Source organism: Mauremys mutica, chromosome 8, assembly GCF_020497125.1.
Source record: "Mauremys mutica isolate MM-2020 ecotype Southern chromosome 8, ASM2049712v1, whole genome shotgun sequence".
In the NCBI taxonomy this organism is placed as follows: Eukaryota; Metazoa; Chordata; order Testudines; family Geoemydidae; genus Mauremys; species Mauremys mutica.
Window position 1 is genome coordinate 66,719,882 of NC_059079.1, and position 15,059 is coordinate 66,734,940.

The window sequence follows — 15,059 nt, forward strand, 5'->3', positions numbered from 1 at the left end:
CTTGTCTAAGAGGCAACTAGGAGCATCAGACATGACACACACTACAAATATTTTAGCGATGAACTCCAGATGCTCCGTTTTCCCTACTCCAGGATATGAGTAATTCTAAATTAAGTCAGCCATAGTTACTCAGATCCAGGGAAGGGAGATTCTGACCAAGAAGAGTGATCAGTTCTCTAGTGAAGTCCAAGGCAAAGTATCTAGTGGCAACAGAACTGAAATCAACTGTTCACTAATTTTTTTAAAATGCACACATCTGATGGATTAAAAAACTGTCTGGTCTCTGAACGCAACAGTAACCAGGGAGTCATCTTCAAGCATGTATGTTTCTAGTGTGGCTCCACATGGATTCCAGTGGCTGAAAGTTGAAGCTAGACAAATTCTGACTAGAAATAAGAGCAAATTTTTTAAAATGAGCATAATTAGCCATTGGAACAATTTACCATGGGTCATGGTGGATTCTCCATCATCAACCATTTTTAAATTAAGATTGATGTTTTTCTAAAAGTTCTGCTCCAATTCAAACAGGAATTAACTCAGGGTTATCCTGTGGCCTGTGTTATACAGGAGGTCAGACTTAATGACCACAATGGTCTCTTCTTGTCTTATCTGTGAAAAAGTTTTGGATACATGTACGAAGAGTAACAATTCCATGTACTATAAATAAGCAACATTGTCCTAAACTGAAGATCTTCTCCATCCCTCCCCTCCATGCCTCCAAAGTAGAATTCTCCCATAACCCTCTTTAATCTATGCCTACCCTTCCACACCAGAAAAAGTCTGGGAGAACATAAAATATTTGCAGGGTGACCCAAGGTTAAGAAGTTTGGGGAAGCAAATTCTGAAATTGAAGCTTCTTCTCTGAAAATACTCTGCCTCCTTTGGGGCTGATGGCTCAAGCTCCTCAGTTGATCTGAACTGCTGTAGATGCCTAGACTTTAAGACATCTAGTATGCTCTGCATATCACAGGTCACAGAACCCACTCCTGTAATAGACCTATAACCTCTGGCTAAGTCACTGAAGTACTCAAACCTTGATTTAAAAACTAAGTTACAAAGAATCCACCATTTACTCTAATTCAATCCAGCAAGTGATTTGTGCACCATGCTGCATAGGAAGGCAAAAAAAAAATAATATGGTCTACTCTCTGCCAATTTGACCTCGTGGAAAATTCGTTCCTGACCCCAAAGATGGTGATCAGTTAAATCTAAGCAAGTGGGTGAGACTCATCAGCCAGACACGTGGGAAAAAATTCTCTGTAGTAACTCAGAGCCCTCTCTCATTTGGTGTCCCATCTCTGGCTGTTGGAGATATTTGCTAGTAACAGTTGCAGATGGGCTATATGCCATTGTAGGCAACCTCATCATACTATATCCTCCATAAACTCAGTTTTGAATTAAGTTCGTTTTTTTGCGCTGATTACTACCCTTGGCAGGCTGTTTCAGAACTTCAGTCCTCATTCAAGAAGCAGTCTCAGGTATCCAGGGGCCAAACCATTTGTAGTTTTATAGATTACATTTAACATCCAAGATTGTCCACAAAAGTGAATTGAAAACCAGCATGGATGAGAATGCACTCCCTGCTGGGCTACATCTTAGGCTAATGGTGGGATAACATCCGAAAAGGCTAATATCCCATAGACAGCAATGAGAGTGCTAGCGTCGCCCAAGCAGATTTACACCAATGTAGTGTCTAACCCTACTCAGTACAGGACTGCAATCAGATTAGGTATAAATAAGTATGGAAGTGAGGAAGGTATAGATAACACTGATTTACTGCATAAGCATTATGAGACAATATACCCTGAGAAACAAAAGACCCTGCACACATACCCCATAATGTCACCAGAAACGTGCATCAGTTTATACCTGGGAACTTTGAGACCTGCAGTAAAGCGGATTTGAATGCTTCTAATCCACCAGCCACTGCTATAAACTTGTATCAGTTTCCCTAGTAATGAGGCACAGAAAGATTTGCTCTTTCAAGTTCTTTACATAAAAGCCACTTGTCTAGAGAGCAGCTTAAAATTACAGCAGCTTGTGTCAGCTCCAAAATGACAGGCTCAGAACAGGAAATAATACCCTTTCTAAACAAAAGCCACTGTTTTTCCTCAGTTTTCCATCTAATTCTCAGGAACAGTGATGGGAGCATGAAGTTTGTCCTGGCACTTTCTAGAAGCATGTGAGCTTTCTTTGTCTACTTCAGTGAGAATTTAATCATTTATTTAAGAACAAGTTTCACACATAGGCTATTTCCAATTATGATTTTTGAAAGCTACAAAGAATTTGAAGTGGAAAAATGTCTTATGGGCTTCATCAGCCCTGCAGCTGTTTATAATTAAAGCTTCTCCTTTACTCCCTCTGGGCTACTTTCCAGCACAAATACTTTAGTCAGAACTCAGTCCAACCCGCTTTTTTCCTTCACAGCTCACAGCTCCAGTCTGCAATTGCCTACAGTGCCTTAGTGCAGGCTCTCAGAAAGTTTCACAATAGATGTTCTCCTTGCTAAACACACTAAAGATAGTTATTCAAATAAAAAAAAAAACAGCTGGAAATCCAAGGAGTTGGATTCACACAATGTTGTCAATGCCAAAGAAACAGAACCAGCAGAAAACATGGAGGCTGCTGATGCAGTTGTGCTTCCAAAGTTGCTGTTTCTCCTCAATGTTGCGTTTACCCCCTTTTTGTGGGGTCCTTTGAAAGAAGTGCCCTTTCAGTTTGAATGGTTGTTCTTCACCAGACAGTACTACATCCATTTTGGGTACATTCACCAGCTCAGTCTACCTGACTGCAGATTACTTTAGCCAATCTTTCCAGATGTTTGGTTTTCATGCGAGTTTCCCATTCAGGCCTAGGGATATCATCTGGGGCTGCACAGGAGGAAGCATGTAGTTCTAATTTGGTATATGAAGGGAGGAATTTCCTAGAATGCTTGCTCCCACTTGACACCCCCTTTGTTTTGATTGGAGGATCATCGGAGGGAAAACGTAGGCCCCACAACAAAGTTGAGACAGTTTGCAAAGATTCTGGGACAGGTTTTAATCAGTCTTTTCCTTCTGACTCCCACACAGACTCAGGAGGAAGAACAGGATTCTCTGGCTAGCTTATCCCTTTCTTCTTACTATTTATCTTGTAAGCACTTTGTGGCAGGGACTGCCTTTTTGTTGTGTGTCTGTACGATGTCTAGCACAGTGGGGTCCTGGTGCATGACTTGGACTCCTAGGTGCTACGGTAATACCAATAAAACAAACAACAAAAGGACCAGAAATCTCTATGATGAAACTCGGCTTTGTGTTTCCTGCCCACCTGGGCCCTGGGCAGCTTTTTGTCCCCACAGCCCACCGCCAACAGAGAATATTGGGAGACTAGGGAATATAGTGCCAGCTTCTCCCCCTGGATTCTAGATGGAAAGAGTGAGCACCTCTCCTTTTGAGGGGCTCCTCCCTTTCCTTTTGCTTCAGCCTTTAGGATTTCCTTCCAATCCCTAAAGAGAGGGGGAAGGGGGTAGATCAACAAGTCTCATCCTAAGAGGGAAAGGCCTCCCTCTATTCTGAATTCAGGTTTCAAGTGGATGTTTTCCATGGATTAATCTGGGACTGACCCTGGCCCCTGAAAGCAGACCCTGTGAAGACATCCGTCTCAGCTCATGGAGCTCCTCTTTGTAGGCTGGGCCCTGCAGGCAGTCTGGGGCACTAGCGCTCAACCCAGGTGGTCCCTGCAGCTGGAATCTGATTGGGAAGAGCCAGCTAAGAAGGGCCTACCTGAAATAAGGGCTGGCCAAAGTCCTGGAGAAGAGGATGGGCTAAATGAATTCAGATGGGCCTGGAAACCCCTTACCATCATCCTGTTGCTCCACGGGACCCAAGCTGCTTTTAAGTCCTTCCACTGAGCTTGAAGGCAGGAGGCAGTGCAGCTTCTATCCAAGTTTTTGATTTGCATATAACCACAGAATTCAGCTTATGGTCAACATACCATCCCACTCCAAGCAGAGGCAGGGGTAGGACATGGCATTGCACAAACCTTGGCAGCTGTGCTGGGGGATAGCTGGCATTTGCTCAGCACCTAGGGCTGCTGGGGAGGTTACTATGGTGAACAGTGTGATGGCGAGCCTGGGGCAATTATTGCATTTTTGATCCCATGGGTTTGGCAAAAGTCAGAATTCAAAAGAAAGAGAGAGAAATTGGCTAAAAGTCTTTAAAAGTTTTTTTTGGTCTATCCTCTGGTTTATGAACACACACACCCCAACCCTCTGCCTACCTCAAGTGCCTACAAAGTGTGCACAAATGCAGGCCATTGCACAAGGCCCTGTACAAATTTAGCAAGATACCCCCTTCTTCCACAGCACTTCTAACAGCTTCCTTCAATTCACTGTCTGTTCTGAAAACTCAGGTCAGTGACACCCTGAACAATACTTTAGAATTTAGGCTGCTGGCCTGTTTAGTGCAGCTCTTTGCTGTCTAGGCAAGTGCATTACTACTTTTTTATAGCTTCTTTGACTTCTAATTGTGTCAATAAAATCCATTTAAGAGAAGTATTTTGTATCTACTGTCTGAAGAGACTCATTGAGACACCTCAGAAAGAAAACTAATTCTGACCTCAGCATAGACAGAAACAGGAGTGAGGAATTTGCCTAACTACAAAGTCAAGGATAAAGGAGGTTAGAAGCACCATCAAACAGTCCCATAAGAAAACTGGCAGAGCAGGAACAGAGCTATCCAAAGCATATATAAACGAGTCACAAGAGCAGTGTGCTTTAATAGAATATACAGGATCCAACAAAGCTTTATCATTAGGCTCAAGATCTCCATCCCCACCCTGGAAGAATTAACCACCAGAAGTTGGCCACGTTAGAGGAGGCTTTTTCTAGCCTAGATCCAGGTCCCTTTTTAAGCAGGACATGGACAGTACAGAATTACCACTCTGATGATAGTGGTTTCAGTACTAAGCTGTCATTTTCTAACTGCTTTGCCAAGTATTTAGACTAGTTATTTTGCTTATTAACATTCTAGTCTAACCCAATTCTTATTCAATGTATATCTGCCTATGATGTACTGGGCTTCTACTTCATCTGTCCATTTGTTCCTCATGGATAGTAATTTAAAGCTGTGGTTGTTTGCAATACGTCTGGCTGGTGGTGGCTTTAACCATTTATTTTGAAAAAAAAAATTTATGATTTAAAGCTGTATATAACTCTTGCTATTGCCTTTCTCCTTTCTGGGAAAAGTCTACTGCAGGCCCTAAATCTTCCCCTACTCCCAGCCGTAACAAGTTAGTCTGATAACACAATGGAACAAACAACTCTGTGGAGAGAAGAAAGAGGAAGAGAGCCTCTCATTAACTTATTGCCAAACAGAGGAAGTACTGCAGCAAACTCAGAAAACACAATCAAGTGGGAGGGGTGGGGATTTAGCTAACTAGTGAGTGATACTGGAGAGCTCCGAGTCAGTTCACTTGCCCTGATCTGAAAGCTCAGCTTCCTGAACACAATGTTTCTACTCTTGCAGCTATAAAAATATTTCAGAAAATAGTTTAGGTTGCCCCAGCAGATGGGAAGTTCCCCTATTAAAAGTTCCCTATAATCATTGCAAAGGAAAACAGGATGCTAACAGCCAACATGGAAATTCCACCTTAAAGGACTGAGTTTGAGTTTTCTGCTACATTTCCTTCCTCTCTACAAAAAAGAAAGCATTAAACCAGAACTGGAAATTTGGTGCAAGGTCATGCAGGTGTCAAAACTTGCACTGCATGTCTTCAGTTTTCATTGGCGCCTACAGAAGGATTGAGCTGTGAGACTGGAAGTAGGGGAAGATTGGGCCTGCATTAGACTTTTACGAGAAAGGAGGAAGGCAGCAGCAAGAGTTACAAACACCTCTGAATCATACATTTTTGTTGAACGATTAAAGCCACCACCAGCCAGAAGTATTGCCAGCAATCATGGCTTTAAATTACTTGGGTGTCCCTCTTGACACATATGCTTGATATTGAAGTGAGCAACAGTTGGATTTAGTAGAACAACCAACAGCGTCAAAATCTTAAATGAGAAATTCAAAGTAGCTAAGTTACCAGGTGTATTGAAAACTGTCTAAGAGATGGTATATAGTCAAGAACACTGTATCAAGATGGAGATGTTTGTAAAGAGGTACAACAGGGACGAGTGTTGGAATCAGTTTTATTTAACACCTTTATTATGATCTGCACACCTAGACAGACACCAGATTAATAAATTTACAAGTGGTGCTGACTGGGAGCAACTGCAACACCAGTCACAAGACAGAAACAGAAAGTTATTTAACAGACAAGGAGAGAAAGAAAGCTTTAGCTTTAAAAAATGCCACTCATACATCTGGGGGAAATAATCCAAAGCATGGGAAGGAGAAACCTGGGAAGCAATAAGGGTGAAAAACCTAAGAGATGATAGAGAACAGCAAGTGTTAGCATGCAGTGCATCATGGCTGCAAAAACCCCATCAATTTGTAACTGAAAAGGCATCCCAGTATTGGGAGATTATGATTTTCTATCTACACATCTCAGGTGCAATTTCACAAAATATTGCTTTCAGTTTTGGGCACCCTCTAAGCAGAAAGATACTGACAAGCTGAAAGGACTTTAGAGATGGGTTACAAACATTCAGAGGCAGGAGGGACTCGTTTATGAAGGAAATGTTGAAAAGAGCTAAATATGAATAGCTGGTTACTTAGCCAGCCTAAGTAGGTGGGACGAAATCTACAAATATGTCAAGAATGTAAGCACCAAGAAGAGAGGATTTCAGTGTGCTATAAAATGGTACTACTAGCATTAACTAAGTAAACAAGGCTTGAAAAATCCAGTCACCACAGGCAAGTGGGAAGCTGACTTTAGCAAGTGAGGATGACCAACACCATCAACTGTTGCAGAGGTGAAGCTTGCTTTTAAAAAATGTCCATCCTTGTAGTTGCAAAGTTAACCTACCAAAAGTGAGTTGTGTTCAAACAGATACCAGGGGTGGCTCCAGGCCCAAGCACATGCTTGGGATGGCAAGCCGTGGGGGGGCGCTCTGCCGACGCCGCGAGGGCAGCAGGCAGGCTGCCTTCGGCAGCTTGCCTGCAGAGGGTCCGCTGGTCCCGCGGCTTCAGTGGACCTCCCGCAGGAGTGCCTGCGGAGGGTCCGCTGGTCCCGCGGCTTCGGAGGACCTCCCGCAGGCAGGCAAACCGCTAGAGGCAGCCTGCCAGCCGTGCTTGGGGCAGCAAAATCCCTAGAGCCGCCCCGACAGGTACAATGTCATTTTCCAGAAACTACAGACTGCTCCAGTGCACCCTTTGCAGTTTTAGAGATTTTCCATACAGCAGAAAAAAGCAAAGTCACCTTTATAACAAGACTGCAAGAATTTGCCAGGAAACCAACCCTATGAGCTGGGAAATAGTAGGTGGGTTCCTGTGACACAGAGCTGAATGGGGCTTGTTACCCCCACAGAGACAAAGAGGTGACAGAACCTATGGTGGGGGTACCAGAGTTCAGAGGAACCCTGCAAATAGCTACGTTTGGCCTGGATTTTGAGCTTTGAGTTCCTTTTGTAAATAAAGCCAAGCCTCTGGAAGAGGAGTGAGTTCGCACCAGCTACAACAGAGGTTCTCAAACTGGGGGTCGGGACCCCTCAGGGGGTTGCGAGGTTATTACATCGGGGGGTCGCAAGCTGTCACCCTCCACCCCAAACCCTGCTTTGCCTCCAGCATTTATAATGGTGTTAAATATATAAAAAAAAGTTTTAATGCATACGGGGGGGGGGTCACAATCAGAGGCTTGCTGTGTGAAAGGGGTCACCAGTACAAAAGTCTGAGAACCCCTGTGCTACAAGTTACAGATGTTTTGGAGCAGGATGGGGAAATCTGCCCATAAGGTTCATCACTTTCACAGCCTCTATTCCTAACTTAATGTAAAGAAGTCAAACTATCAAGGCCCAATCTAAGAACCTGGACAAAAACTAACAGGTTTTTAAATTAAACCTTAAGTTAAGGGTAAACTGCTAGCCAAGGAAGTCCCAAGCTATGCTTTAGAGCAGTGGTCCCCAAACAGTGGGGCACACCCTGGAGGAACATTCAGGAGTGTGCACGACAGGGCTCGGGCGAGCTCCATGAGGGAGCGTGGAGGGAGCACCACTCTGCCCCAGCCCAGCTCCGCCCCCAGACGCAGCTCCTCTCTGCCCCCCGGGCCAGATCTGCCTTTATTCCCTGTCCGGCTCCAGGCCAGCTCTGCCTCTAGCCCCAGTTCTTCCCCCAGTCCCAGTTCTGCCCCCAGCCCAACCTCCTCTGCTGTGCCAACTGTGAAGTAATGGGGAGGAGGGGCATGGCCGGATTCATTACTGGTAAGGGGGCAGGGAGAGATAGGAAAAGTTTGGACACCATGGCTTTAGAGACATGCATCACCCGAGTATGAGGACACATTCAGACAATCTCAAAGGAGAACCAGAGTAATGTAAGGTACTATTTTCAAGGGCTTGGTAACAAGTCTTTACATCTCTAATCTCTATTTTTCTGTTCTTCCACAGGTATGCAGCCTACAATCCAAAGGCAGCCATGGCTTAAAGATTCTTCATGTCAATCAAAAATTCACACTAAGCCTGAACCTGACCACAGCCTTTGGGTTGTTTTCTTTATGTGTAAGATCTGGGCTGAAAAGCAGAGGAGAGGACAGGATTAAAGTAAAGCTTACTTACTTGCAATATCCTGTGCCATTGCGATAGGAGATGCATTTTCCCTCATTGATACAAGGCTTAAAAGCATCTAGGCACTGTAAAGCTGAAAGAAAAGCAATGGAGAGTTAAGCCAGTAACCATCATATGTCATAGCAGTATTAAAACACTGAAGTGTTTAATATTTAAAACTTCAAAAGTAACCCAAGGGATTGCAAAAGGAATCAAATCCACAATGCTTGTGTAGTGGAGCAACATAGGGGGCACTAAAAACATCTAGTTTCTCTTAACAGACAAACTTTCAAAACAAAGCACAGTAACTCTAGCAAACAACAAAGACGTTAGTGGCATTACTTCAATGTATAGGACACAATGGTTTCAAACTTTACACCTTGGCTAGGAGCCACCCTTAAATAAAACAACTCCTGATGAACCTTCTACTTAGAACATCCTGCACCACACTCTTTTTCCATCCTTTCTTTCCAATCTCTAAGGACATATGCATTAAAAGAGAGGCTCTGTTCCTCAATATCTCACATGCATTTGCTGCTTATTCTCCAAATTAATCCAGAAATTGCTATGACATCACAGTTAATGGGGCAATTATGACTGAACAGAAGATTATGGCTGGGAGATAAACAGGAGCAGATTAGCTCTTAAGAAACAAAGATGTGTATAATATAATCTACATACTGAGAAGGAAAGACATTCTGTAGACTGAATGTAGAGACTTTTTAAGATAGGCATCAAGCATGGTCTAGTGGATAAGGAGACCTAGGTTCTACTCCTGGTTTTGCCACTTGCCTGCTGGATGATCTTGAGCAAGTCACTCCACCTCTGTGCCTCTGTTTTACCCGCACTTATCCCCCCAGGCCTTTATCTATTTAGACCAGGCAGAGAGCTCCATGCCTTGCCCCTGCGTCCAGGCACTGCCCCCCACAGTTCCCATTGGCCGAGAACAGGGAACCGTGGCCAATGGGAGCTTTGGGCGAGATACCTGGAGGCACAGCAAGGGCAGTGCACGCAGAGCCCTCCGCCCCCCGGGGCTGCTGCGCTTCCTGGAGCGGCATGGGGCTGGGGACGGGGCAGGTATGCAGGGAGCCTACCCTGCCCCCCGGTGCGCGCCACCACCACCCTGAAGCCGCTTGAGGTAAGCGGCGCCGGGCTGGAGCCCGAACCCCTACTGTACCCCAACTCCCTGCCCTGAGCCCCCTTGTACACCCCACACCCTTCCTGTACCCCAACTCCCTGCCGCACCCTGCACCGCTGTGCATCCCAACCCCTGCCCTGAACCCCCTGCCGTACCCCGCACCGCTCCTGCACCACAACCCCCAGCCCTGAGCCCCCTCCCGCAGTCCGTACCCCCCTGCACCTCTGCCCTGAGCCCCATCCTGTACCCCAACCCCCTTCCCTGAGCCCTCTCATACACCCCGCAGCCTCCTCTGCCCCAATCCCTTGCCCTGAGCCCCTGCCTGCACACCGCACCCCATCCCACACTCCACACTCCCTCCCACACCCCAAGCTCCTGTAGGGTGACCAGACGTCCCAATAAGATCAGGACTGTCCCGATATTTAGGCATTTGTCCCACATCCTGACCAATGTTTGGTCGGGATGCCATCTGTCTTGATATTTCGCAGCACCCAGATGTGGCCCTCGGCCCAAAAAGTTTGCCCATCCATGATTTAGACTGTCAGCTTAAGGATACTGTGTGTTTGTAAAGCACTAACCACCACTGATCTTGGTTAAGGCCTCTAGGCGCTTCAGTAATATATTGCCCCCTCTTGCACTGCTATTCTAATCTACAGACCCATGTGTTCCACATGCTGCAGAACAGGCAGCCCCTTATTTCAGTTTTGCTTTACTTGATTTGTATCAAACCCTGAACATTTAACTTCAGCTTCTGTATTTGGATTACTTGTATTTGAGTGAAGCAGACACCTATATCCAGGAGTAATTTGATAAAACAGAGGTGGAAGGGGACTCCTTGTACAACCTGCACTTAGGGTCTAAATTGTGGACATGAATTTCTCCAACAAGGAATGGAGCTGGTGGGCTGCCCCAGACACAAAGCAACAGAGGCAGAGTTATCATGCCTACTAAAGTTTCTCAGCATCCAGTTATGTCTGCAAACCAGACAAACTCAGAAAGGATTGCAGTTACTATATCAGGCTTGAAATGTTATTTCTCAACAACCCTTGAGAATGTAAATAATTCATATACCCTATGAGGTGTGTAGGAACACTGTACACTCACAGTCCCAAGAAAAATAAAATAAAATTAAGTCCTATATCTAAAGCTACAGCAATTCTATTCCTCACAAAATGTGAATTCCTGTTTCTTATTAACTTGATTTCAGAAAATGGGGCACTTAGAGCCAGTACAGCCTCTGCTCAGTAATCAGGAAATGAACAAAATTCCTCTCTGAGCCCCTTAGGATAACCTATTAGGTCAGGGTTACTAGGCAACAAGAGCTTTAACACAGACTTACAACAGTTATTTTCCAGCAACTGTCAAAAAAGTTCAGTCTGATTACACTTTGCACCCATGGCCTACTCTTTCTCCACTTACCAACAACATCCATTGCTTCTACATAGTAAATAGCCACATAACCCACACCCCATAGTTATATTTACAACTGTATCTCCAACATTATCGGTACAGCAGCCTAATTGCTCCCACAGCAAATGTTAAATTTGGGCCAGTGTGGTTTTTAATTGTAAAGTGTCTGGGCATTTAAGATTTAGCAACTTCACGCTCTACAGTCCTCTATTATCCTCTAAGTAGGACAAGAAATAAAGTGACTATTAGCAAATTTTAATGGACTGGCCTAGGAAGACAGAGGTGTGTGTTCATATGTCTCTACCTCAGAGTACTTGAATTTTCAATCTACCCACACTGATAAGGCCAACACAATGAGAACCAGAAGATTTGGTTTATTTCCTCTTCACCAGTACTTGCAAACAGATTTCCATATTCGCTTTGAAGCCTTGTGTCATGGAGTGTGGGGGAGTCAGGGCCCTGCAACCCACACTTCCTGTGATTCATCATGACTATCAGCCATCCAGTAAAACAGAAGGTTTATTAGACGACAGGAACATAGTCTAAAACAGAGCTTGTAGGTACAGAAAACAGGACCCATCAGTCAGGTCCATCTTGGGAGGGTGGGAAGCCCAGACCCAGGTTCTGGGCCTTCCCCCATCTCCCCAGCCAGCTCCAAAACTGAAACTCCCTCCAGCCCCTCCTCTGGCCTTTGTCTCTTTCCCAGGCCAGGAGGCCACCTGATCTTTGTTCTCCAACACCTTCAGTTGGCACCTTGCAGGGGAGGGGCCCAGGCCATCAGTTTCCAGGAGACAGGATGTCGGCCATTCTCTGTACAGACAGCATCACACCTGCCTAGGGCTCTGCAACAATCACACACCCTTATCCCACCACCTAGATACTTAAGAAATGCATAGAGGAAACTGAGATACCCACACAGTATTCAGAGAAAACCTTCGTCGTTACAATGAAAACTGACTGTTTGACTTTTTGTATCCCACTCAAAAGTGTAACTAGCATTTGGCCACCAATATAGACTTAACTTTCAATAGCATCTTGGCATGGCCAAGAATAAGGAAATAAGATGGTGACTGCATTCAGTTTTTCTATAAAGATCCTGCAGACCAGTGAATCAAAGTAGAGCAGCACAGGCAAAGAAGAGTAGATTCTTACAGTAGCAGGAAATATGTGCAGCCTCTGTCCCAGTTTATCAGCCCAAAGACTGGAACAGAAGAGCAAAGATGAAGTCCCTCTGTTTTTCCAACAAAACAGCATCACCTTGAACTGCTGCCTAGCAGATCATTAAAACACTGAGGGTTACGTTGTCAGTTTCAATAGCTGTACAAATTGGACAGTACAAATCAAGCATTTAACTGTAGTGCATGATAGGGCATGATAATCCAATACTGACTAAACAGAAGTGAAAGCGACTACTTTTTGTACTTCCTTCAGCTTGGACAATTAAAATAGACTAAACAAACAAAAACAATCAAATGTAAATAAGATTAAAATTGTTCCAATTACATTACAAATATTTAAAATTACTGAAAGAGGTACTCAGTTAAAAAGCTAAAATAGTTTAACATGAAAACATTCTTTTATATATACACAAGGGACATTAAAGTCTCCCTTGCTATGGCTCCCATAGCAAAATTAGCTTCTTCTCTGTGCAAGAAGCATTGCTAAAATTATCATGAAATGCAGGAAGACAATTTAATAATGAATGCAAAGAAATAAGCAACTTCAGTTACTTTTTTCAGAGTAGCAGCCGTGTTAGTCTGTATCCGCAAAAAAAACAGGAGTACTTGTGGCACCTTAAAGACTAACAAATTTATTGTAGCATGAGCTTTCGTGAGCTAAAGCTCACTTCTTCGGATGCATAGAATGGAACACACAGACAGGAGATATTTATTTATCAGTTACTTTGTTTACATCAACAGCCATGTCTAGCTACCTTACCAAGATACGCACAAGAGTCAGAAAATAAAAGTAAAGATTCCAATATCATTAACTCACCCACAATAAACAGTATATTAAGGTTATGCTAAATATTGAGTTACCTGAAAACTTACTGTACAGGTCTGTCGCATCTTACGTGCATTTAACATGCGATTTCAGCTTTACGCGGTTAGCAAAAACAAAAACAAAAACCTCAAAAAAGAGAAAAATAACAATTTTAATACTGTATCTGTAGTGCGGGTGATTCCGCCTGCCATTCAACTCAATGTAATTTTGACTATACGCGGTTTTCGCTTTACGCGCTAACTGCACAACAGAACCCCCGCGTAAGATGAGACTTGCCTGTATGCTCAACATGAAGGAAGAGGGTATTATCTGGAAAGACAAAATAGACTGACCAGACCTTTCTTCTAAAGTTGTACACGGACCAAGTGGATCAAACAAGGTTTTTGAGTCATGTTGTCACTGATTTTTACTCCTTCTCTCACAAGATCCCTCCTGCCTTCATTAATCATTAGGTTAGTGTATAACTGATCTGCCTCTTCAGCCTGAAAGAGCTTGCAACATATCCAAGGAGGCTGCTATGACTTCGTCTCCTTTTCTTTTGTCAGAAAATCCGTTTTTTTAGAGTACATCTTCATGGCAGCATTCACTCAGGTGACTGGCAACTCGGTCCCTAGGCCGGGTGTGAGCAGCCACAGTACAAAGCCACACCTGAATTACTGTGCCCTCACTGGTCCTGTGCTCACCTGTGTGTCGCTAGGACTGCTGGGCACATCCCACAGTTCTTTGTGCAGCAGTAAACTGAGCTGCTCCATGATTCTTTCTGAGTGAATTGTGAGAGAATTTGTCTGTCTTCTAGGCACATGGGGAGAATTGTGGGAAGGCACTGGAGGTCTATCAGCACTCTAGTGGTTTAGCCTGCATCCTCACTGCTAAGTGGGTGGGTTACCAGACCAACAGGGCTGGCTTTAGGCCAATTCGCCTGATTCCCGGGAATCGGGCCCCGCGCCTTAGGTGCCTTTTTAATCTTTTTTACTTACTCACCCTGGCTGCGGTTCGCTCCGAGGTCTTCCGCGGCCCCGCTCTCCTGGCCAGAGCGCCGGCCGGAGCGCAGCCGCCCCACGGCCCCGCGGCCCCGGCTGGAGCTCCGGCCGCCCCACGGCCCCGGCTGGAGCTCCGGCCACCCCACGGCCCCGGCTGGAGCTCCGGCCGGAGTGCGGCAAGCCCCACAGCCCCGGTCGGAGCTCCGGCTGGAGCGTGGCGGCCCCACTCTCCTGGCTGGAGCTCTGGCCGGAGCGCGGCAAGCCCCGCGGCCCTGCAACCCCAGCTGGAGTGCAACAAGCCCCGCGGCCCCGCTCTCCCGGCTGGAGCTCTGGGCCCTTTAAATAGCCCCCAGAGCCCTGGGGTAGCTGCCTCTGCCACCCCGGTCCTTTAAATAGCCGCCGGAGCCCCACCGCTTCCCCAGGGCTCCCGTGGCTATTTAAAGGGCCGGGGGGGTAGACCCAGGGGAGCCCCAGGCCCTTTAAATAGCCCCCAGAGCCCTGGGATAGCTGGGGACTTGGGGGCTATTTAAAGGGACGGGGCTCCAGCTGCCTCTGCTGCATCCCCTGCCCGCACCAGCCCTGCACCCCCCGCCCTGCCTGCAGCCAGCCCCGCACCCCCTGCCCTGCCTGCAGCCAGCACTGCACCCCCTGCCCTGCCTGCAGCCAGCACTGCACCCCCTGCCCTGCCTGCAGCCAACCCCTGCCGCACCCCCCTGCTTGAAGCCAGACAGTCCCACACTCCTCTGTCTCCAGCCCTGCCAACCCCTGCCGCAACCCCCTGTGGCCCTGCCTGAAGCCAGCCCACCCCACACACCCCTTACCCTGCCTGCAGACAGACTCTACCTCCAGT

At 45.9% G+C, this 15,059-nt stretch overlaps 1 protein-coding gene across 1 annotated transcript in view; it reads right to left on the reverse strand.

Annotated features, from left to right (window-relative positions):
- NOTCH2 (notch receptor 2) overlaps positions 1 to 15,059 on the reverse strand; it is a 159,674-nt gene that overhangs the window by 117,305 nt on the left and 27,310 nt on the right. Inside the window, exon 2 of the mRNA XM_045026116.1 lies at positions 8,690 to 8,771. Coding sequence (XP_044882051.1) covers positions 8,690 to 8,771 — 82 coding nt within the window. The remainder of the gene's footprint in view (positions 1 to 8,689; positions 8,772 to 15,059) is intronic.